We start from the raw sequence: 26,070 nt of genomic DNA, 5'->3' as shown, positions 1-26,070 counted from the left end.
GCCACGGAGTATGACAAAGTATTACAGAGTAAACTTTTTCCAAAGATTTCATAATTGACTGGAAAAGCAGACCTGATGTGGCAGAAGAAAATGCACCTATATCCCAGAGACAGCTTTTCACAGGTACTGTTAGAAATGAAACATATTCCATGAGTTGCTCTGGCAAGAACTCCAAGTTTGTGTGAGACTTAGAAGGCTGATGTGCTAAGAACAGTAACAAAAAGTGGCCGTATTTCAGATAATTTAAAAAATACTAGACTGAGAAATTATTTTGTGACAGGTGGGTATAGATAGTGGCACTCTGTTGTTACTCACAACACTGAACACTTCTGCCCACTAATATACTAGACTCTTATCCCAGTTCTTCAGTTAGAGTTTTTCCCATCTTGTTTTTCTAAAATCCCCAGTCCTCCTCGTTCTCTATTGTCTTTTCACTCCCTAATATGAAAACCTTTCTTAACCCACACCTTCAGAGCTCCCCATCTTTTTCCCAGGCTCATTCCACCTATCTTTCCCCATCTTGTCCCGAATCTCCTTCCACTACAGTCTCATCATCATTTCTGTTCTAATCCTCTCTAGGTCAACAGCTTTTCCCTGCACAAATAGAAGCCAATATCTGAGATGCAAACAAGTACTACCTGGCTCCTACATACTGCTACATGCTTTAGTTTCCTAAGAAGCAGATCAATAATGCTTTGCTTCCTACGTATTAGTATAGGTCCCACCAGTGCCAGCTCTTCCTCACAACTTCTGTCCTTTCACTGCAAGTTCCCACCCCATCCAAGCACACAAGGTACAGGCCATAGGTAGACAGGGATGCACCAGATTTGTACTTCACGTGCTGACACTGCCTGCTGCTGCCTGGTAAGTGGCCAAAGACATCTGCTTTTATTTATTTTCTTCTCTAGTGGAGGCACAATGCTCAGGGCTTCTTCTTCCTCCAGCCACTGATTTTCACAAAACATGTACCTATTTGATTTGCTTTAGGACATGAAACCTGGATTAAATTGAACTAGCTAATCCAATTTGGATGAGTTTTGCAGGGGGAAAAAAATAGAAAGAAGAGCATACCCTGAGTATCCTAATTTCCTCAAGAAAATAGATTAAATCAACTAATTTCAGAGACGTGTACACTGCTAACATATTTAACAATTTTTATTCTTCTTAAATATTTCTGCAAACAAGTTAACTAAGTACCTTCCAATATATGAGATAGATGTCATTTCAGTAACAGCAGAACACAAACTAGAATTTAAAAACAAATAGAATTTATAACCACATGGGATTTAAAGTCTTTCCTAACAGTCCACTTTTATATAGGACATTCATAACATAGCAACTTCAGCAGTTTAGTTATGTAAAATCTAGATATTACTTTTCTGGAACTAATTGCCTGAAATTTCTGATAGTATTTAGAAATCTAGTCTTAAGGCCAAAAAGAAAAAAAAAAAAAAAGAAAAAAAAAAAAAAAGAAAAAAAAAAAAAAAAAGAAAAGAAAAAAAAAAAAGCACACATACAGTAGTATTTCACTTTGAACTTTCCAGTGTTAATTAACTCCGAAATTGAGAGAACAGTAAAGAAGTGTGTTTTAAAAAGCCCTATGCTTTCTTTGTCATTTGGCACAAGATTCCTGGACCCCAAAAAACCCCAAACATAATGAGCACATATAGTTCACATAACTCTCACAATTTTGTAACTGTTGTAATTACTGCAATACCAACAAAATTCTTCTAGCACTTTCAGATGAACGCTTCAAACCATCTCACAAGCATTAAGCAAGCCGCACCACCCCTTAGAATCCACCACTCTTCACACTGCTCCCAAGAACTTCAGTCAACTTTAACGTGAAAGTGTTTTCATAGGAGGTACAGCATGGCTGAGGTCAGAAGTCACCTATGGAGCCAATTTTTCTTGTCCAACATCCCCAGTCAGAACAGGTTGCCAGGGCCATTTCCAGTCAGATTTCGAACACATGCAAAGACAGAGATTCCACAACCTCTCTGGGCAACCCATAGCAGTGTTCTAAGTAGAAACAGACTTTCCTGTGTTTTAGTTTGTCCCCACTGCCTCTTGTCCTGCCACTGGGCACCATTCAATAGAACCCGGCCTTCCACCCTCCATGTATTTATACACTTTGGTAATATCCCCCTGACCCTGCTCCAGGGCAAACAGTCTCAACTTGATGCTGAATCCCTTCATCATTTCAGTTGTTCACTGCTGGCCTCACGCCAGTATCTCCATTTCTCCCCTGTACTGGCAAACCCAGAGATGGACCAAGTACCCGAGTGTGGCATCACCAACACTGAACAGAGATGAGCCTGTCCAAGAATGTGCAGCATGCTCATGGTAAAAAAAAAGGAACAAAAGAGTAAGGAAGCAAGCTCCTGTTTCACAAACTTGCCAGCATCTGAAGTTCATCAAGCCAGTTGTTGAAAAGCTGATCAGTAACACAATTTCACTTAAACTACATACTGGAAAGCTTCTACACTTGACAACCAAGACTCACATGAAGTCCTGTTACCCTTACAAATACCTAGGCAGGCAACACTTTTATGACAAAAGCAATGGGGAAGCAAGCTCAATTACAACCTATTTCTCAGCCTAAACTATTGTATCCCCATCTCAGCAAAGTTAAGCCCAGTCATTACAGAAATCATGCAGGCAAAGAACATTTAAATAGCATAAGCTGTTTATTCTGTTTTCACACAGGCAAAGTCTGAGATTCATTAGCTATTCCACTATTTTGTCAAGGATCAGTCATGCTAATACCTGTAAATTATTTACCTCAGCCCATTAACCTTTGCAATTAAGATGAAACATGAAATGTAAAAGGTTTAAAAGGAAGTCCCTAAAAGTCATAGTGCAGTTGTGTTTTAAAAATAAAAAGGGAAGGAAGCAAAAAGAATTAACATGATGACTGAAGAATTAAAATCCCAAATATTTATAGTACAAATACTCTCATCTCTATGCCTAAAATATTCCAAGCAAATTCACTGCAAAAAAGACCAGTATAAGTTAACCTGCTCTTAGCTTCACATAACCTACCTAAAGTATGTCAAGCATTCTGTACTGTCAGTCATCCCCACTGAGGAAGATTAAGTGAAAGGCAAGTCTCTTTCTTGAGACACATTAAATATTTCATTTCCCAGTCACATTCCTTTGTTGGCCGAGGAAAAGAAATATTGCACCACTGGGGAAGGAAGAACCTTTGAGCAGAAACACATGATGCTAAGTGAAGCTTTGAGCACTCTGTCCATGAGAAATTACTGTTCTCTCTCTAGAAGCAAGAAGAAAAAGAGTCATAGAGGCATCATACTGAATTCATGTATTTAGTAAGACATCCTAATGAGGAAGGAATAAAAGTGCAACATGAATAGAGTATTATGAATTGTCCCTTCTGACGGCTTCCGGCAAACATGAGAATTTTCTTTTGTCATTTGGTCGAGGTCAAGGCACTGCTAGTCCTATATGCTAATTAAACTCACATTTCCTTCCCTGACTTAGTCATTAATTAGGCCCCAAAGTTGAACCCTTCCCTGATTAACTGCTCTGAAAGTACATAAATTCTGTTTGACAATTGCAGGATAAATATCTGGAATGCATTAAAATAAGCATTCATACAATGAAGCAAGACACTTATGACCATCAGTGTAAGCCCACATCAGACTTTCCACTTCAGTGGAGACAGCTGCTTTAGGACATATCACTCCAGCAGTGTGACCAGAACTGGAGAAGATACAGGAATGGAGTAGTCAAAAGGAGAGAAACCAAAGCCTGTCAAAGCCTTTGACAGAAACTGGGCCAAGGAATTTCAGCAGACAATTGTTTTGGCAAAGGTCCACATGTACACCACCCAATCCCTGGGCTTGTATTATTTAGTTATCAGCTTTTAGGAGGACTGTGATGGAACATGTACAAATGTAGTGTTTTAATACTGCCACTAACATATCAAATGGTTTTGTGAGGGCATGTAAAATTTGGAACAGACAGGTCAGTTCTATCTTCCTAGAAATAGATTTTACAAAAGAAAGATCACCTAATGCGAGCAGATTATCACAAGCCAGACTATTACTGCTGCCTCTGGCAACATCTCCAGTACATCACTCATACTCACAGGTGTAATCCTGTCTCTGAATTTTCAGAGAGAGTTCTTCACATGCCTTCCTGGTGCTAAGGAATCAGACACCATGCAGGCTGAGGATTCAGAACCCTTGCCCAGGTGAGGCAGCTCAAGAACTTCAGAAGTGTCCAACTTTGTTTCACCAAAGGTCAACGTCTCTGCAGCAGAACAGGTGGTGTCTGTGCCTCAGTGAGACTGAGGTTTGCAACTTGATTATTGCTAGCCTGAGTACCAAAATTAATGACAGTAACCACCAGTGAAAGCAAGATAAATGAGGGCACTAGTATAAATGGGCTAAAAAAACAGACTATGGAATTAGTAGTCCACAGAGAGACAAATCATGGCTGAAGAAATCTCTGAAATGCAAACCACCCAGAAAGTAAGGTATGTTAGAGGAAGCACCATTGAAAATGTGCTTATGGAATAAGTACAAGCACATAGTATCAGACTGATTTCAATGTTGAAGCAGCCAACACAGAAGATTGAGAAGCTAGATCAGTAACAGTGATCAAGATCTTTTGAAACCAGATCTGCAGCGCAACTTTGACTTAACAAGATAGCAAGTTTTAAACTCAAGTGATTAGGAATTTTCCCCCATATAGAATGTCTTTATCTTTGAATGACCTCTGAAATGGTCACCATTGGGTTTTGCTGGCACAACTACAGTGGCTTGGTGTATGAAAAGTATGCATGGATATTACTAATAAAATCTCCTCTGCATAGCCACAACTATGTCAAAGAAGAAATTCTGTCGTAACTCACTGATTTTGAGGAAATTAGTATAACTACATGTCAGGTCATCTCTGTGCCAGTAAGAGGGAGGCTATACAGCAGTGCAAAGGCAAAATAAAAAGTACAACATCTGTAACAGACAAAAACATATGATGAAATACGAAATTATAATTTCCTCAATTCAAAGGTTTGTCTTGAAGGAGGATTTTGTCCAAACAATTTAAAAATATTTACATCCCTCCAGTGTCATACTGGATTAAAAGTAGGATCAGCACTTAGACCCCACTCCAGAAAAATCCAAGGCAAGATCACCATTGCTGAATCACACAAGGGGGAATTTCTTCCATGGCTTTCACACCATGACCCGCAATGCAGCCCAGGAAGGGAAATTATTTGCAAGTAGCATTAAATAATGTTTCTTACTACAAAGAATTAGTATTGAACAAGCTTTTCACAGATGTCCCTAAAGAAATACAAGATACAAACACAACTAAAACAAAACCTAAGCTCAAAAGCAGGCTTCATCCACCCCAGTCTGAGCTTGGCTGCTAACACCTTATCTGAACTACTTCAGATCTCCAAGAGTCAGCAACAAATTAGTTTCTTCAGACTCACTTATGTAAATGCTTCCAAGTATGAGCCCACTCTGGTAAAGCAAAGCCCAATTGCTCCAACAGATTTGAGCAGGCTGTGAAGGGTCTGGGATTCATTTGTAATTGCTCAGAGGTGAAAGGTCAAACAAGGGGGAGAAAGGATATGGGGATAAGGCAGGGATGCAATCCCAAACACACGCAAAAAGACTGGCTCCTTATCAAAGAAAAACCAAACTGTTTTATGTGGTTCCACAATGGGGTTAAGAGAAACTTCCTTTCTATTTAACATGGACTTGCACTTCTCTGAGCGAGAAAGCTACTATAACAAATTAACTTCATATATGCTTACAAGGATTTCAAAATTCAAAGTCTCAATAAAATGATGCACTTAACCTATGGCAAGCTATAAAGCCTGGTAGTAAAAATAAAATTAAAAAATAAAAATCAAAAGAGCAATGCATTTCACACTCTTCAGGTTATGCAGAGAAATAATACCTTAATGGAAGTAATAAAATAAAGATTATTATTTCTGAGACATTAAAATTACATTACCATCACAGAAGGAGCAAGTGTTATGAACAGGGTAAAATACAACTACAAAACAGAAATCACAGATAATCTCCTTAAGACACTGAAGTCCTCACATGACTTGCCTTTGAAACTTCATTTGTGTTTACTACAAACTAGGTGTGGGGAGAAAGTAAGGAATGCATCTAAAAAGTACAATAACTCAATTAGATCTCTTCTATGAATGTAAAAGCACAGAAAAGGCTTGCTTCTAACATTCTGCATTCTTAACTATCACAAGTACTTCTGCCAGTCTTATCTGCACCATGCAAGGCAAACCTAAGAGCAATACAATTGATAAAATTTGCTAGAAGCTGCAACACTTCACTTTTTATTTTACAGGTGCACTCTGAGCTACAATTGGATCGATTTGAAGAGCACCACACACTGACACCTTGATTTGAAAAATTAAAAACACTTGTAGCAGCTCTGGTCATTCTCCACATGGTCTTACTACAGTAAGAGGACAGAGGACCTTGACCGAGTATGAATTAGCCCTGAATTAGTCTTTCACCAAGGTTTCTGCCTTTGCCTAGAATCAGAAGGGCATGACAATGTATCTGCAAGTGCTTTAGTTCATTGGTAGGCATTTTTCTTAACCCTTCTCAAGTTCACAGCAATATGAATTTGAAGCAATATACAGATGTACACACTGGGCAAAAAGCAGGTGATTAATCTGACTGGGGATAAGTTAACGTTCTTCCCTTCAAAGACAAACAGAGGAGGATATGACACATGGGATGCTAAAAAAAGTCAGCTAATGTCTAGCTGCTTTGTAATTGTCAAACACTTGTTACAACCTCCCATGGCAGGGAAGTTGGAGTAGGTCATCTCTAAGGTCCCTTCCAACCTAAGCCATTCCACGATTCTATGACAATTAACAATGTTATCATGCCTGCAATGTAGTCAAATTCCATTTCCCACCTACACAGGACTTTTAAGCTGTTCCACATTAACATATCATCTCCAACCATTGAAAAACAGATTAAACAACTATTCTGACATTTTTCAATAGCCGTTTGTTCTTTTGGACAACAATACCAAAAACTAAAACACAAAACAGCTTATGAAACATTACACTTTCATCCACCATGCAATCATATAAAGAAGCTTAACTCACATAATATGAATTAAAACTCTGTATCTGAAGATATGTATTTTAATTTGATATCGCCTACCACTTCTGATTTTTCACACTACTACTATAGTAAGGCTACTTTTTAGAAGTTAGAACACAATCAAAGCAGCAATACAAAAAGAAAATAAGAAAACCTTTTTAAACTGCAAAGGAGCAAGGAAATAAGATTGTCCTGACCCAGGTGCAGGACCTTGCGCATGACTTTGCTGGACTTCACAAGGCCAGCACGGGCCCATCTCTCAAGATACCTACCACACCAAAGTGGAAAGGAAAGAATTTCTACAACCACACACAGGTCTGCAGGCTGGTGTAGCAGGACCAAATGTATTTTTTCTTATCATGATCTACCTGCTACTTTCTCAGTCACCACAATAAATATCACTGTGCAATATGCTTGGAAATGAAAATTCACCTTTGAAGGGTAACTCAAGCTGCCAGATGGTAAAGTCTTCCTTTTTTCATACAGTTGTTCTACTAAAAACTGCTAGCATCCCCCTCAGAGTGACCCAGTCCAGCTAACAAGGGCTCTGGAAATGCTAAAAAGGCAGTATGTACTGGAATATTGTTACTTTGGCTTTATTCTCCAACAACCTTTCAGTGCAGCTACAGATTGGCAAAAGCCTTCTTGTGAAACAGGTCACGTAGACTTCTGTTTATATAGAAATAGAATCCCCAGATCTATTAGATGACAAGTGAAAACTTGAGTGAAACAAAAGAGTGTGAAGGAGGGATTACCAAAGTGCCACAGAGAAGATGCCTGAAGCATAAAAGATGCAAAAAGGCATATATGTGAAAATGTTTGCTCTCAAAAGAAATAGTGTGACTAAGAGCTGACTTAGTAACCTATTATACTGCTGTGAATTTTGGTGCATTTAATTACAGCCTTCTACAACCCTCTCTGCAAGAGGCTTGTCTCCAGTCCTGCAGAGATAAGGATACAGCTGGGGTGGGGGTGGGGGAAATTGCCAAAGACTAAACAAATTAAAGCTCAGAAGCCTTAGTCTTGTCTATAACCAGTCACATTTTTCGACTTTCTCTATTCACATCACTATTCCTCAAATCTTTATATGACTATAGAAAGGCAGAGCAACTGAGGGTGACTGCTTTCTCACCTTTCAAATGAAGAATATCATTTGGGCTCAGTAAGGCAGCATTAGAAGATGACCCAGAACTCCAGCTGCCAACCTGTACTACCTGCACTCCTAGACACATAATGGAAGAAACATGGATATCTCACAGAAAACAAAGAACTTTTATCTATTAATCTCTACTTTTAGCAGGATGAAAAAAAGCCATACAAGAAACAGCACGTGAGGACATTAATTCTTGGCAGAGGAAAAAAAATTACAAAAGATTAAGAGTAAGCAAGGATGAAACATGGGTGCTTGGATTTGTCATATAATTTCCAGCCCTGTGACACAAGTTCATCATCTGATGATGAACACAAAATAGCAGGGCACTTACCTATAACAAGGAGCTTTCTCACAAAATATATTTACTTGTCAGCCTAAGATAAAATGTAAAGATCTGAAACGCTAAGTTTTTCTCCACTGCACAATTATTTTGTGTCTTGCAAAAGTGAAGGCTCAGTAATTCACTTGTGCTGCTATGAGAATGTAACAGGAGAAATATACAAAGAAACAAGAAAAAAGCTTCTATGGTTTACTCTGTTCTTGTGCAACCCCACCTGGAGGACTGTGTCCAAATCTGGAGTCCCCAGCACACAGAGCTCCTTGAACATATCCAGAGGAGAGCCACTAAACTGGCTGGAGCACCTCCCCTCAGAAGACAGGCTGAAGAAGTTGGGGTTGTTCAGCCTGGAGAAAGGGAAGCTCTAAGGAGGTGACCTTATATCAGCCTTCAAATACCTGAAGGGAATACAAGAAAACTGGGGTGGGACCTTTTGTACGGGTGTGTAGTGAGAGGATAAAGGGCAATGGTTTCAAACTTGAAGAGGGGAGATTTAGGCTAGACATTAGGAAGAAATGCTTTCCTGTGAGGTTGGTGAGATGCTGGAACAGGTTGCCCAAAGAAGTTGAGGATGCCCCATCCCTAGAAGTGCTCAAGAACAGGTTGGATCGGGCCTTGCGCAATCTGATCTAGTGGGAGGTGTCCCTGCCCATGCAGGGTATTTGGAACTAAAGAAGGGATCTCTAAGGTCCCTTCCAACCCTAGCCATTCTATGAGTTATTAGACATGAGAAAGCACACTTCCACTGTTAATCAGTCAATAATAAAACAAGTCAGATGATGTAGTTGTCTTCAAAAGTTACTGCTAAGTCAATAAAGCAGTTCCCAAAACATCTTTTGGTTTCCAGGTTGTCTGAGCCATTTTACAGGGCCATCTTACTTTTACCATCACTATCATCAGCTTTATTCTGTTGCCTCAGACTACACCACGAAAAATAAAATGGCTGCAGATTCATTCGTAGCACCACATCCAATTTTTAATTGAACCAGGATCAGTGGATGCAGCAGAACTGCATGCTAAACCACTAAAGTGAAGAAGAAATTTTTTTCTCAGTTCCTCCACACACTGATAATTTGTGTACATAATTAGGTGTGTTTAGTTCTATTGCATGGGTTTGGTCCTAGGCTTGAGGTTTGGTTTGGTTTGTTTTCAAATGGCTAGAGAGTGAGTAAGCTAGCCAGTCATCAATCTTACAGATAAAGAGTACCTTAACACTGTCAAAACAATAGTTAATTGTTTACCTGTGGTGGCTCTGCCATGTATGCTGTTCAAAGATAGTCAGTAGGACAATGCTACTAGAACATACAAATTTTGCCACTGTGACCCAGCTCGCCCTGCATCACTCCAGAAAGTGCCGGTTTTGAGGCAAGCAGCTGTGTGTGCTGCAGAAGGGATGGGAGACAGGGCAGTGCTCAAGAACAAGAAATGCCATGCCAAGAACTCAGCAAAGGGGGCTAGAAAACATCCACTACTGCTTAGGCTGGCTGCTGATGCAATTAAAAACAATAGGGTACTGTTTACACACAGAACTTTACACTTCCTTAGCAGCTGATCAGGACTGTTCCCAAGATTCTGCAAATACTTGATACAATAGGCTGCTTGCCTCGAAAGGCCTTTTGTTTGTGGTGGGCTTAGAGTGACATGCTAGAAATGAAGGTACAAGGAAACTGTCAGCCAAACCTTGCTCCTGCAAATATTAGCGTAATTGCTAAATTTCAAATTATTTACAGATATACTTAAGTTTGTTTCAGACAAGTCTGGTTTTACCATCCAGAAATTTTTGAACCATGGGTTTTTAAGCTCATGCTGTTACTGAGGGCTGACTGCAACATCTGCCAAGAAAAGCCAACTTTTCTCACAAAAAAAAAAAAACAAAAAAAACCCAACCCCAAGCAATTTTATTTGAAGATATCATTGGGGAATGAGAACAAATATTTGTGAATGAAGGAATGAAGTTGAGACTGGGAAAAAGGAGGTAGAGAGGTGTTAGATTTTATCTTCATTTCTCACCATGCCTTTCTATTTTCATTGTCAAGAAATTAAATTCATTTTGCCCATCAAGTCTGCTTTGCCCACAATTGAAATTGGCAACTGATATCCATGTCCTTATCTCAACTCACAAGCTTTTCCATCCTATTTTCTCCCCTGTTGAAGGGGGAGTGTGGGAGAAGCCAGGTGAGCATCTGGCAGCCACCAAGGGGTTGAACAGCAAACCTGTTCTGCAGAGTCAAGAGAGACAATATTAAATGCAAGAAGGCACAGTTACTGTAATTCATTTTTTAAAAAAATCTTCCCCTTTAGGTCAGGGAAGAATGTCAGATAAGATACCAAACTAGTTTACCTGGTCATAGAATAATTCCAGCTCAGCTCCTGAGAGCAGCCTCTTGAAGCTATTTTTAATGCTTTAAAAAAAAAAAAAATTAAAAACCCACAAAAAAGCAAACCACCAAAAAAAAAAAAAAATTTTAAAAAAAGAGAAACATGATGGATACTCGACATACAAGAAAAGTGTATTGCATTATTGTACACTATTACTCAATAATTTAATTCTAAAAATTAAACAGTACTGTTTTCTGATACTAATCCACTGCCAAAAGGATAAAATCTTGCATTCTCAGCAATAACCTGGTTTGTCTTTCAATTGCAAAACCAATAAAATCACTCAGTTACAAGCACTTTTTCTTCCCTTAGACACAGATAGGTAAATTAGTCAAAATCGAAAGCACTTCCAATAGAGGGCTGGTACTGTGCATTGACATGGGAATAACACCCTTTTGTTATTTTCAAGAATATACTACTTGACTATATTAAAGATAGGGATGAAACTACAGGAAAATTAAATAAAACTACTCAAAAGGCATACTACAAGTGTTTTAATTCTATGTCAGTATTAGCATTGCAACTCTTGCTGCCAACATTAACACTTGTTTCATCACTTCTGCCCCAGGTCAAAACAAAAAAGATAAAATACTTGCTCCTGTTTAACTTGCTTACTACACAAAAGTAAATTATTAGTAAGTCATCATTCATAGTGAAGTTCATCAACAACATTTGCTATCATTTTTATTAAACTGAGAAATCAACTTGATCATTGTGGGAATCTCTCCATGCATTGAATACTACCAAACAAAAGGTTGAGTCATTCCCAGAAAAACGTTATCTGTGTACCTGTGTACACCACACATGGAACTTTTTTTTTTAAAGCTGTTGGAGTTACTGCAGATTAGATAAGGAATGCTCACATGAGATTTCATGGCAACAGGTACACAAAAGATGGTGACATCAGTTGACAGCAGTTTCTGCCTGCCTTTTACACAATGCTAAGGATCCCAGTGTATAACCATCTGCCGCAAGTTGTTATCATCAAGGTGAAGTTACTAATTATTGTAGTTTTCCTTTCAGTGAATAATTTTAAACAATTTATTTGGTTAAAAGATATAATGCAAAATCTAAATTATAGAAAATCACAAAATAGAAGAGTTCTATTTAGTTATACAGATTAGTTTTAAAATACTCAATTCCACATCTGTATTTATTTCAGCAAATAAAAGGAACAATTTTATTTGCTTTCTGGGCTCAAAGACAAAAAACAGCAACTAAGTTTTTAGAAAGGGGTATGCCTGACAGAAATTTGACAAAATTCTGTGTATGGACTGTATGTACAAGAGAGAAAGTAGATTTATTTTGAGGGGATCTCTCATTCTACTTTCAGAAAGTATCGACTTCACTATCTCTTTGCTACCTTAAAAACAGCAGTGGAAATAATTATTTCTTATGAATAAAAACACTTAGGTCACACAGGTCAAGTAAATATTGATTTACTATAGCTAAGCTGGGAGTAGAAATTAATCTCAGTGGTCTACCCAGCATGTTTTAAGAATTGCTTTTAAAAATTACCATTACAAGGTATTAAACAAGATAAGAACTTCCTAAAATAGTCTGAAGCTTAAAATGTTTGAGCTGTACAATTCTAGAAGGTGAAAATCATAGTTAAAAGAACTGAAATTAAAGGCTCCATTCCTCCAGCTCAGGAAGCCTAGCGGATACTGTCTTTTCACCTTGTGGGCAGTCCTGAAGCTTTGGTGTTGGAGGACACAGAGACAACCCTGCAGGAGTGCTGGGCTGGGAACAGTCACCAGCACAAGAGGGGATGGGCAGACACAGGACCTGCCTGGTCATCATATGTTATTTCTTTAAGAAATCAGCCCTGCAGCTAAAAAAACCTCAACACACTCCTCCTTTTAGCCAGCTTACCAGAACAATGGGAAATACGTGCTCTTTGACATGGTCCTGGTTCCAGTATCTGCCCAGCCCCATTTGCATCCCGGGCACACAACTGAAGATTGCATCTATATTCGGTAAAGTTACCACATGTCAGGCCCTCATTTCAAGTTAATCAGATCCAGAAGAGTTACACAAGCCTGAACAATATTTTATCTCTACAAAAAGGAGCTATTTCATAACTCCAGTACAAAATCCACACTTCAGTGAAATTTAGCAAGACGGACACAACCATCCTGCTTCCATCTGCACAATGCTCTTTAGCTGTCAAATATTAAGGAGAGCTGTCAGTGCACACTGCTGCGTGCCAGCTTTGGTCTGGGCAGACACAATGGGAAGCTGGAAGCTGTTGACTGTCACCCCACACAACACAGAGGTCAGCCACCACATTTCCAAATTTTCCACGGAGCACCCTTGAACCGTTTGCTCACTGCTTTTCTGAACGCCGAGCTAGAAATTCATCTGGGCACAAGTAACAAGAGTTGGGAGTGAAAGCCATCTCCTTCCCCTGCAGCACAAGCACGTTTTCACCCGCTGGAAGGATCAGCTGGGGAATTACTGGGGAATTACTGCAATTCGCTTTCTCAGCCGCTCCGTTAGTGAAGATTAGAGCGCGCCCCACCCAGACGCCGCACAAATTAGGTCACGTAGCAGACCATGCTGCTGCTGGTTCCTGCCCTATTCATCAGGGATGAGGGCAGGAAGCATATGGAGCCCTCCAGTTAAGGGTCAGAACGTTTCAGTGAAAACATAAAAGTGAAGCAGCAGCGGATTATTCAGCGGCTGGAGGGAAGGTGGTTTCTCCGCTTGGCAGAAGTGAGTCACGGGCACCACTCCGCTGGACACAATGCAGAGGGGCACAGCTTAACCTGCAGCAAACCACTCCCACAGAATTTACAAAAGGGATGGTACAAGACAACAAAAATATGTTTTGCTTTCTCAGTATGCATGTAGTAGTTTAATATACCTAGGAAGAGGTCAGGGTTTTTCTAGGAAAAAAAAGAAAAAACACAAAACACAGAAACCAAACCACACTCCTTCAGAACCTGTAAAAACAATTCGTGTGATCATGTGAAGACCCAAAAGGCAACTCTGCAATACGACAGAGTTGCCATCTAATCTGTTCTTATGCAACTTCATCTGTAACTCTTCCATATTTCAGAACGCAGCCTTCACCACCTGCTGCCAAAAAGGAAATATACTGTTTCCATTTGTTAAAAGCCAGAGTTGTTTCAAACCAGAACTGAGGTCCATCACAGCTCTACTAAGCAAACTAAATAACCCAGAGCTTGTAGTAGCATGAGCATTACATGAAATGTTATTTTTACTATTATAACAGTTTGTGGTCTCACAATTAAACAATTTCAAGCTGCTATCAGTGCATATATTTTGTGGGAAGACAGATTAATTCCTTCCAACCTGAAAGGAAGCTTTTCTTTTGCAGGCTAGTGTTCCTGTGATTTCAAAAGGGAAACTATTAGAGCAACAAGGGAGACACAAACGGTAACACAGAAGCTAAATGCGGAGTTTCTAAAGATACGGTCCCAAACCATCAGTTTGCAAAATGCCTCAGTCATGTCATTGCCATTATTTCCTATGCTATAAAAAATAACTCCTTCCAGTCTCTGGGGTGAGGGTTGCACAGTTAGCACTTACAGTAAAATCTAAATTGCTCTCTCTTGTTTCTGTTGAGAACTGTATGGAAAAACAAACACACACAATACATAGTGGCATCCTGCTAAGATGCTAACATAGATTATTCAGTTACTGCAGAGTGCATTGTTGGCATCAAGAGCCAACATCTTATAGAAAGTGCTGCAGGGCAAACCTCTTCAGAATGTTTTACAGAACTTTTTTTTTTTTTAAACCTCCTTAGTATAAGATAAGCTGCCTCCTCTCAAAAGACAGGGTGACATCCATCTTGGTAATGAGACAACTGGAAAATTTTAGAAAAAAACCTTTTCAAATAATAACTTCAAATACTGCTATACCAGTAGAGTAAATGTATATATAAATACAGAATATAGTTCAACAGTTTTCCTGGAAGAAAAGTTTTAGAAGTTTCCATAGAAGAATATAAATTACCTCCCAAGACATGAAGCAGCAATGATGAAAAGAGCCCATTTATTTAAACAGGGGAAGAAAGTTCAAGCTCCCTTCCCTTTTTCCTTTTAAGATAAAGAGCCAGCTATGGTTCTAGTTAGGCACCACAAAGCCTACCAGTGCCATTGCACTCCCAGTACCCATCACTGACTTAAGAGCTTGAAAACTTGTAAGAAATTGGACATTTATAGACAATGACATCCCACTAGATAAGTTAAAGGATTTAGTATTGTTTAGGCCATAAACCAATCTCTGACTAAGCATATTCATGTTATGTTTCAGAGAACAGAAGAGCCTTATCCATTTTGGCTTCACCTAAACTAATTTACACTCATATAGGTATGATCTTCAGCCCGACCTCTTCCAGCCCCCACCAATTCTCACAACATGCAAACAAACCAAGCCAAAGCCACATCTCTGCTGACACCTCAACCTCTACAGGACAAAAATCACTCCTGATCATCCCAGATAGAGCACAACACACAAGGTGCTTCCTAAACATCTCAAAAGTCTCCCTGTTATTTATATTCAGGATTCCTGTGAAAAACAGAGGTGAAGAAACAACCCCACCCAACACATATCCCTCCCAACTTTTCCACCCATTTTTTTTTCCTGCTCAAATATTTCCAGTACTGCATCATTGAAAATTGTCCTCTTGAAGAAAGGCTTTTCCCGTCCCTCAGATTTCATTTCTTTTACGTTCAGTTTCTCTCTCTTGCTTTCCCTTCTATCTTTTTCCAGTGATTTTGAGACTGTCACTGGAAAGCAAATCTACAGTCCTATACTTTATGAAGAGTTCGGAACATCAGAATGCAAGGAATTTCCTGGAAAAATCCTGCTGCCTGATTAAGAGAAAATACAACTGCAATACACCAGTCATGATATGCATGCTTTAAAAAACAGAGGGCTCTCAACTCATAGGGAGTTGAACATACCTTTATTAACAGTCACTAAGAACTGTGCTCAGTCACAGAAGGTACCTAAACAACCATGCAGCTACTCAATTAGATTTACACCTCAGCCCAGCTTCAGAGTTAGGGGCAGGCACCATCACAGAAATTATCCATATACACACAAACATCAAATATCATCTGAATACACACACTGGCATTTAAAAGCACCCAAAGGACTGAGAAACACATACTTGGAGACTGACCCCCTTATTAGCCCACAGATGAACATTTTAGAGGTTTCACAATTGCAGAATTCATCAGTTAATTGCATGGTGCTTACACTTACACCAAGTTTATGCACTTCTGAAAGTAAAATAATAAAAGGGAAAAAAAATCCAATAAATAGGCCCAAAACCCACACGCACATACACACAAAGCCAAGGTTAAAAACCAAGCAATCTGATTTTCTTCTAACTTTAAGAATGATCAACTGCAGCCATAACTCATTAACTTATGTGAAGATTTTGAAGAACACCAGTTCTCTCCAAGCTGTAATTTACTGGGCTCTCCAGAGTCACTGCAAAGTAACTCCATTCACATAACTGAGTTTTCTTGACTTTTTTGTCAGTTTAAACACAGTTCAAACTAGGACAATAAAGTGAAAGTGTCTGCTCCCAACTAAACTGGCACATATTGAAATCCACCTCACTCTTCTCAAAGCAAACACTTATGAGATCAGAGTCCCAGCCCACCATTTTAAAGTTAGCCATTACACTGCTACATCTTATGAGGATTTTTGTTTCACTTTCTTAAAATAAATAATAAAAAAAAAGACCAAACATAGGCAGACTCCAGCTTTCTAATAAACCTCACATCAAAAGTCAAGTCAAATGGTCCAAATTCTCTGTTGACCAGCAGGTTCTGAATTCATAAAATTCTGACATCAATTCACAAAATAATCAAGTTCCCATCCATCAATGAGTATCTAAACAGCATATTCACAGGTACTAAGAATCCTGAAATTTTTTCCATGCCAGCTAGTAACAGGAGAATAGTTGATGCATGAAAATCCAGCCAGGAGAGGTTGACAGAAAAAAGATGCAAAGAGAAACATCCCTGATTTCTTCTCCTCCAAAGCATTGCTTATAAATTTTTTCCGAATTACAGGAAATGTTGTTCCCTGGAGATACCAACCAAGTGGAAAAAAGTGGGAGTGGTGAAGGCGCCACTACATACAAAAGTACCAGAAAAGGCAGCAAGTAGAGCCTTAAGAGATTCAAAACAACTAAACACTGAAGTCACCATAACAATGCACAGTTTAAGAAAATTTTGGCATGTTAAGACTTTCAATCAGACAGAACAGCAATAAAACTTACACCATAAAAAGGTAACATGTTAGCAATGAAAGGGAAGCCCAAGCTCTACCAAGAGAATCTTGTGGCTGCAGGTGTGACGCAGCCAGGGCTCGCAGTGGAGCAGTGCCACAGAAAACAGCCTTTCCCAGGACAGTTTCCTGCCATGCCTTCCACAACCTGCTCCTGCTAAGAATCGGCAAACTGAAACAAAATTTAAAAAAACAGCTTGCATCAGGTGTAGAATAGAAGATAAAAATATGGCTGGATCCTTTTATCCACCATAGCCTTGATCACATAGGTAAGCAAGCACTCACCCAGCAGAGTGTCACAGGTCTGCCTGTCAGTATCCCGAGGTGCAGCAACCTTGTACTTTTTCCACACAACTTTTTCAGCTGTCTGAATGCTCATGATCAAGCTCACTCTTTGAAAAACAGGAAAGCAAAGATGCAGAGGAAGTACACGTTAGTACCCACGTAAGAACTGCATGCCGGGATTTGAGGGGGAGGGAAGCACTGGTTTTCCTCAGTCTTTGACACACTCAGCGACACAGTGACTGACAAAACTATTCAGGAAAAAAAACTTTTAAAAGGCTGCAGGTAAACAAGTAACAGGCTTCAAGATAAGAGGGTTTTTTCCCTCTTCAAAAAAACAGACAAGCACACTGCTTTGATACTCCATATGGAAACAGAAGGACAGTCCAGCTTTCAAAGCACTGGCATGTTAGAGTCTACATATAGACAACAGAAAAGAAGGTAGCAAATTTCCTTTTCTGTTCAAATACCATACTCATTTTAAAAATCCTAAACATTTTTAGCATTTACTTTGTTAAAAGCTTGCAATATCACCATAACACTTTTCCCACACATTTGATAGAATGTGAAACCAGAACAATTCTGCGAGGTGAGCATCCACACCCACGTCCTACCTGCCTTTTAAAAGAGCAGAAGAAAATTTTAACACAAGATTTCAGCATAAAAAGGAAGCTCTACAAATAAGCCTCCATATCAAAATTAGTGATTAGGCATGCCATTTCCACTGTGCAGTATTTCCTAACACAGCCCATTAAAGCAGAAGGTTAATAATGCAAGGTTATGATAGCATCAGTGTGTAAACTGTGTTTAGCACCAATACAGAAGGAGAATGTAGTCCCTTAACTTTCAACTATATAATCAAATCAAGAGGGCTCCTAATTCTGTAGTTGTGAAAAGCGTGTGATTCCAGATCACATGCTCCAGGATGTTGAACCGTACAGAACTCCAATAGTTACAAGAAAAATACTCCAAGAGGAGATTAACAATAACACAGAAGTACAGGAACCATGACCAAAGAGGAGCCAGAAAAATTGGTTAGAAAAATTGGCTTAAAAGGCTGCTATTTTTATTAAAAGACAGATGCTATTTGATTTGTCTGTCATACTGTATTAAGCCATCAGACAACTGTTCTAAATACAGCTCTCATCTCTTCATTAATATTCATTGGGACAGTTTACTGTGTCACATTCCAGACACACTATTGAGCAAGGGGGAGGGAAGAAGGTGGTGGAAACCAAGATAAGATTTTTCTATAAATTTTATTTGCAGTGGGAGTCAGTCTTACTTTTTTTTTGTGGGTTGGAAGTTTTTCCAATTTTAAGAACTCCTTAAAATTGAAGTTTGAAAGACACACAACAGGTGGTTTGTTTCCAAGAATAAATAAAACCATAAATTCAGGGGCTAAATCAGACATTTGTACCCAAGCCACACAAACAACAACCCGGAAAGGTAACAAAGTTTTAAAACTCGGAGTCCTCTTTTAGCAACAAAAAACAGTGATGTATTTTGCCATAACAAACAAACTTTACTGTGCCGTGCACTTTGCAAGCACAAAAAGAAACTGCCCACTCCAGCAAGTATACAAAAACATTTAGCCAACAGCCATGCATGTAGGCACCTGAACTCCCTTTTTTCAGTCATTCACGAGACTGCTCTGCATTTCCTAAGATCTTTCTCCTGTTGATGCAATAATACCTCATCTCACCTTGGTCCCAGCCACTCCAAGAAAAGGCCCATACACAAAGGAATTATGACTCCCTCCATCAGAAACTTGCTAACTTGCATATGTACAAGTTTCAGGAGTTTAGTAGTTTGTTAAAACACTCTGGGTTTCCCGCCCCTCAAAAGTGTGTGGTCGGTGAGAGCAGCTTGAGAAACACCCATCTCTCCAAGCCTCCCATCACCCTAACTACAACGTGAAGATACTGGAAGTGCCAAGAGAAACCTCCCATTCAAAAGAGAGCTTCCAGGGAATGTCAGCTCTCAAGCTCTGCCTCCCATCAGCAACTGCATCACAAACATTAGAGAACCCACTTTTATCAAACAGCGATTTTTATTTTTAAAATCTAACATTTCAGTAGGAATATACACTGAGAACATTTATTAACTTGATAAAAGGGGATGGGAGGATGGGTCATTTGGTTTTAACTGAAACAGTATCGCTTGCTTAAATGACAGACCTATGAACATTCAGAACATAAAGAAGTTAGCTTTAGAATGGCAAGAATATTCTTTAAGATAAATTTTTAAAAAGCCTCTGCCAAAATCTGAAATACTGTGAAGCCCATGCATAACCACAAGCACTGATAAGCAAGAGAGAAATGGAAGTTTTTGGGGTACATAATCATCAAAAAAGGCAAAAGAGAATTTTTTTGCTTTGTTAAACAACCTCAAGAGTTCAGGACACTATCACACTCTCTACCCATAAACCACTTCATTCATTAGGTAAAGATGGTCTTATTCCTACTACTACTGAACTCAATAGGCTATTTATTTAGCAGTTCTCTGACTGGAGTATGTGCTCTCTTTTATTCACTCTGGTGTTGACAGCAGTAATCAAATTTTGTACATACCACTGGCTCTATTATAGTTGAACAGCAGCTGGCTGGCTGCCTGGTCTTCTTATCATGTAAGATAAAAAAGACCAGCCAAACAGACCAGCTGAAACTACAGGGGAAATACAGAAGTTGAGCGAAGCCTAAGTAGAAGTCTAGTAAGTAGAAATCATGTGGGTTTATAATTGTTCATGTACTACAAAGCATAGAGAAGAACAAGGCCAGGCTCAACACGACACTTTAACCTCTTTCATGGGGACTGGAGCTTAGATGGCAACACAGTCCTTGTAGAAGAGAAGGTCTGAATGCCAGGCTTCATACATGAAACACTACCCATCAATTGCTCAGTCCATGCAGCAGGGAATAGAAAGCGTAAAGGCAGGGTAAAAAGGAAAAAGAGGAGGAAAAAAGAAGAATATTTGTTCATTTAAAGGTGAGTTCATTAATACTTAAGATCACTTCTCTATTGCAGCCCCAGCATGTATGAAGTCAGCAGCAGGTTCAAAGTAAAATTAAAGTTCACAGAGGTAAACAACAATGGGTACAAAGGGCAACATCCTTTAATTATAAAAATCCCCTGTACGCAAGGCAGTCTAGAATGAGACTAGTTTCCATTTCTTTGCCTTCTGGGAGCCCTCCAAGAGCTTTGAATACTTTGACTCTGAGAAAAGGAAACTGGCTTCTTTTTCACAGTCCCCCCTCCTTCTAGCTTTGTTCCAAGTAGGCCCTGCTTAACCCTGCTCTGAACTTCCACTCTTCCAGACAGGTCTGCAGAGAAAGGCTTGCTCTATGGTGGAGAAAAGAAACAAACAAGAGGATTTCTTATGGGAGTGGAACAAGGAGATGGAGTACCTCCTTCACCTCTTTTCTCCATCACACATGCCAGGAGCCTTCTCCTTCCTAGAGAAGGAGCAAACTTTTCTGCAGGGTTCCTGTACTACCAATAATGAGATTCTAGTTAAGTGCTTCACATGCTGTGGGAAGTAAACATCCCATAATTTTGTTTAGGTTGTTTTATTTTAGCCCAGAGACATGACAGGACTTTCTTGCTGGCCTGACAAGCATGTTTTGCATTAGCACAATGTTTACTTGAGCAAGCAAAAAAGAGAGCTTAGAGGTCAATGCTAAGGAAAAGGATGCTGAAAAGACAGCAACAGGAATTTGAAAAGAAGGTAATGTTTCAAGACTGTTGCATTTTGATGGAAACTGGTCATTAGTTTAATCCCTGCTTCCAGGAAACCCACAGCAACAGTAATTTCAGATGGATAATGAAAAGTTTTTAGCATTTCTGTTGAAACTTCCTTTCACAACAGGTTGTCAGCATAAAGCTTCTTACTAAAAAGGGAATTAGCAATACAGTAACTGCCCTCACTACTGTGGGAGAAGAACATAGTTCTGAGTATGGCAGCTGCTGGAGCACTGCTGTACTGATAACACAGAGATAACCTTCTCTGTGCCCACCCACACAGGCAGCTACAAACCCTTCCAGCATGCAGTGCTTGAGCCATGCTGCACTTGACATACATGGTTTGTTTAAAATAGCACGTCTGTGGCTGCTGCAAATAACCAACTGACTCATCCTGTGAAAGAAACAGCAGCAACTGTAGATAAATTGACATCTTTCACGATTTTTGTCAGTCTTTTTTCAAAGATCGTCTTTTATTTTTGGGGTGGGAAAGGAATCTCTTTTATATAGATACTGAAGGGAATATTTTGTATGTAGATAATAAGAAAACCTTTGGAATATATTATTCTTCCAAAAGTGGCGTTAACTCTAATCATACCTATGAAACCCAGCCACAGCATACAACCAGCAGCCCCCTTTCACAAAACAACTTGGGCCCCCCATTTCCAATAGCCCGGAGGAGTTGGAAGCTTCTTCCAACAGCAGATGTTGGAAGCTTCTGCATTTTGCTTCTCATTTAAGATGCTCAGTACACCTTTCTGAAACAAGGTTTCTGCCCATTTGTAGACATCTTTGTAAAACAAAACAAATCCCACTCAGTATCTGACAGATATATAGCTCAAAGCTTGCATGCTGGAATGTAGCATCTATTTCAGCAGGAGGCCTGTCCCTAGCTCCAAGCACAGAAGAAAAACCATCACTTCTACCACCCCAGCCCCTCTAAACAGCTCTCCTGGTCCTTTACAGTTCTCCACAACCTCTCTGGTGCAGGCATTGCCCTGCTGCAGTGGGACAGTCTGAGCCCAGTCTGACAGCCAAGCAGCTGAGAGAGCTCCTGGTGGACAACTCCGCCAAGGACAGAGCCATCAGCACTCAGCAGCATTAGGAGCCACTGTGGGAAAAGGCACTGCCTCCAAGTCACATCTTGCTCCCCTGCCATCCATGTGCCAGAACACAATCCAAAGCTTGGGAAGCAATGGCCTTGGCAAGCATATGAATAAAAAAACATTTGTACTTTTTTTTCCCATCGTGCATTTTTTTAAATGTCAGTTTGTGCCTCACAGAGCAGAAATTTCTCAAAACTTCCTTCTAGGTTTCATAGTGATTTTTCCTTAAAAAGTTTCTTCTGATACATTATTTTCAAACTAGAAGAAGTAAGCAGAAAAAAAATCTCAAGTCTATAGGATTTCATTCTTAGTTGCAGTTATGTAGCTTGATTTAGTCTTGAGCATACTTCCATAGGTGTCCATTCTGCCTTACATTAAACGTATTCCAGCTAACAAACTCTAGTCAAGGTACATGCGAATGAATAATATGCACATAAAAACAGTCCTGTCAACAGTAGAACAACCACTCAGGGTACTACAAAGCCTGTATGTTGCCATATCAGATGCTCAGAGTTCCACAGGAAACAGCTCCTGCATGGAAGGAGTCATTTCCTCCCTGTCCACCAGCTGCAATAGGGAAGTGCTAACCACCTTCTGACTTCACTTACCACAAAATTGGATGAAGGAGTGGCTAAAAGCTCTAGATGCAACCCTCCCACCCACTCCCTATATTTATACACACACTATATATAAACACATTCAGTACTGCAGACCTTACTAAGCCAACAGGAACAGTCAACCCTTCCAGCTCTCCCCCCACAGGGATGTGTGAAGGCAGGGTTGGTGTTTGCCTGGGGCTGGGCAGAGGAAGAGGATGGCATGTGAGGAACCATGGAGAGCATCTTCAGAGCAAACATGAAGCCCTCAGCTTGCCAAAGCCTTCAGGCCCTCACTGAGGACTCCTTTACCAGCTAAATACTGCAATCATAGCCTTCACCTTGAAAGCTAAAACCACACTCTGCCATCACCTGCCATTGAGAGAGAGGGAGAGAAGATAATCCAAGTCAAATTTATCACAAGCATATTTCAACAGTGGCACTGTCAGAGTGTCAGTAGTTAGAAGAGTGCCACCAACAACTGCAGCTTCAGAAATCTAGAAGTTTGCTTTTTTAATGGCCTGCAGCAACACATCAGGGATCAGATAGCACTCTCTAAGACATTAGCTCTTCAGCTGTACCACCGAGAGAAACATTGTTTATGTAATACCACAGAGCTGTCAAAAATATACATATTTATTCCCAGTCTTTTTAAAATTAGTTTCATTTCTCTCACCGAGACAGCTTAATTCCTTTCCCTTTTGCAACAATGTATTTTTTTCATCCTTTTCCAAGACAAAAAGCTAGAGGAATAGCATCATTGCAGAACTGCTTTGCCTTCCAAAGGAACTGAGGTCCATTACTGAGGTCCTTTGGACTTCCCACATTTGCCTTGCTGAGTTTTGCACCCCAGGAAAGGAGTGTCTACAGAAAGCCTGCATTAGGAGCCCCAAGTCTTCCCATTGCTTCCTTGAACAGCAAAGAATACTGTAGAGGGCTCCCTAAGTTAAAAGGCTGTATTTTCCTAGCCCAGAAAGCTGAAAGGAATAAATCAGAGGCACGCTAAAACTAAGAAATAAACATAAAAAGACAAATAGTATTCTGCTCCCCATGGTTATATAGGTGACCATAGGCAGCACAGGGACAGCCTTCCTGCAAGGAGTTTCTTGTCCACTAGCACATCTTGACAGATACACAAAAAGTTCAACCCTTTGTGCTGACTGAAGTTATTTTTTTAAGAAATACATATAGCAATTACAGAGAGAAGACAACACAAACACATCTTCAACTAAACTCCACTCTCCTGCCAAAGCACCCCTCTTTCCAAAATCATATTGCTGTTAGCAGGGTCAAACAAAAAGAAAAACAAACAACATGCCTACTCAGCTTGGCACAAGAAGGTTGTGCTGTGTGTGCAGGAGTCAGTCCAGTGGTGCAACACAGAGCCCAGGGTCCCAGAACAGCATCATGGCCCCTGGGGACCACACGCCACCCGGCAGGGTGACAGCGGGCACCACTCTGCTTTCAAGACTCACAAGTCCATGGGGCCATTTGGGATCCATCTGGGAGTACGGGGAGATCTGACAGAGGAGCTCATCAAGCCTCTCTACATCATTTATCAAGTCTTGGCTAACGTGGGAGGTCCCATATGCATGGAGGCTTGCTAATGTGATTCCCATCTACAGGAAGGGCAGGAAGGAGGATCCAAGGTACCACAGGCCTGTCAGCCTGACCTCAGTACCTGGGAAGATTATGGAGAGGTTCATCTTGAGTGTGCTTATACAGCATGTGGAGGACAAGCAGGGGATCAGGCCCAGCCAGCATGGGTTCAGGAAAGGGAGGTCCTGCTTGTACAACCTGATCTCCTTCCATGACAAGGTAACCCACCTACTGGGCAAGATAAAAGGCTGTGGACATTGCTCACTTGGACTTTAGTAAAGCTTTTGACACTGTCTCACAGCATTCTCCTGGAGAAGCTGGCAGCTCACAGCACAGACAGGTGTACTCTTCATTAGGTTAAAAACTGGATGCGTGCCCAGGCACAGAGAGTTATGGTGACTGACATCAAATCCAGGGTGCAGCTGGTCATAAGTGGTGTTCCCAGGGCTTAGTTTTAAGGCCAGTTGTGTTCAATACCTTTGTCAATGATTGAGACAAGGGGACTGAGAGCACCCTCAGTTAAGTTTGCAGAAGTTGGGAGGGAGTGCTGGTCTGCCACAAGATAAGGAGGCTTTACAGAAAGATCTAGGTAGGCTGGATCAATGGGATGAGGTTTAACAAGTCCAAGTGCTGGGTCCTGCTCTGGTCATAACAATCCCATGTAATGCTACAGGCTTTGGGAACAGTGGCTGGAAAACTGCCCAGAGGAAAAGGACTTGGGGTGTTGGTTGACAGCCAGCTGAATATGAGGAGCAGCTGAGGGAACTGGGGTTGTTTGGTCTGCAGAAAAGAAGGCTGAGGGAAGACATTATTGCTCTCTACAAAAACCTGAAAGGAGGCTGTAGCGAGGTGTGAGTTGGTCTCTTCTCCCAAGTAACTGGTGATCAGACAAGACGAAATGACCTCAAATTGCACCACTGGAAGTCTAGATTGGATATTAGGAAAAAAATTCTTTACTGAAAGAGTGATCAGGCACTGGAACAAGCTGTCCAAGGAAGTGGTGGAGTCACCATCCCTGGAGGTATTTAATTAACATGTAGATATGCTTAGGGACATGGTTTAGTAGGCATGGTGGTGCTGGGCTGAAGGCTGGACTTGACAATCTTAGAGGTCTTTTCCAACCTTGATGGTTCCATGATTCTATTCTACATGATTCAAGAGCCATGCCTCAAAATTAGCCTCAAAAAGCCATGTGAAAATTAACAACTCTGCTGCCACAGTATGAGGCTTTCCTTTCATGGCAGACTGTTATACCAAAAGAAAAAAAAAAAACCAAAACAAAACACCCAAAAAGACTCACACATATATACACTCCATTTCAAACCTCTTTAAAGCCTCCAGCTAACTGCAGACTTACTATAACTATGGTTACTTTGTCACAATAGTTAAATTCCACTCAATGATAAAAGCTTATACACACCAATTCACAACCTTTAGCCACTGATTTCCTTCCGACAGCTACTAC

General features: G+C 40.2%; 1 protein-coding gene across 4 annotated transcripts in view; it reads right to left on the bottom strand.

The window, feature by feature from the left end:
* Positions 1-26,070, bottom strand: part of UTRN (utrophin) — a 345,394-nt gene that overhangs the window by 293,155 nt on the left and 26,169 nt on the right. For 2 of the 4 annotated variants that reach the window (XM_071740499.1, XM_071740503.1), the window contains exon 1: positions 17,567-17,696. The exons of the other annotated variants lie outside the window; for them this stretch is intronic. In XM_071740499.1, coding sequence (XP_071596600.1) covers positions 17,567-17,660 — 94 coding nt within the window. In that variant the 5' untranslated portion in view covers positions 17,661-17,696. Of the gene's footprint in view, positions 1-17,566; positions 17,697-26,070 lie in introns of those variants that run through there. 4 annotated transcript variants of the gene reach the window in all.

The sequence above is a fragment of the Heliangelus exortis genome, chromosome 3, assembly GCF_036169615.1.
Source record: "Heliangelus exortis chromosome 3, bHelExo1.hap1, whole genome shotgun sequence".
In the NCBI taxonomy this organism is placed as follows: Eukaryota; Metazoa; Chordata; class Aves; order Apodiformes; family Trochilidae; genus Heliangelus; species Heliangelus exortis.
Note: the sequence above shows the minus strand (reverse complement) of the source record. Positions and strands in the feature narration are given on the sequence as shown.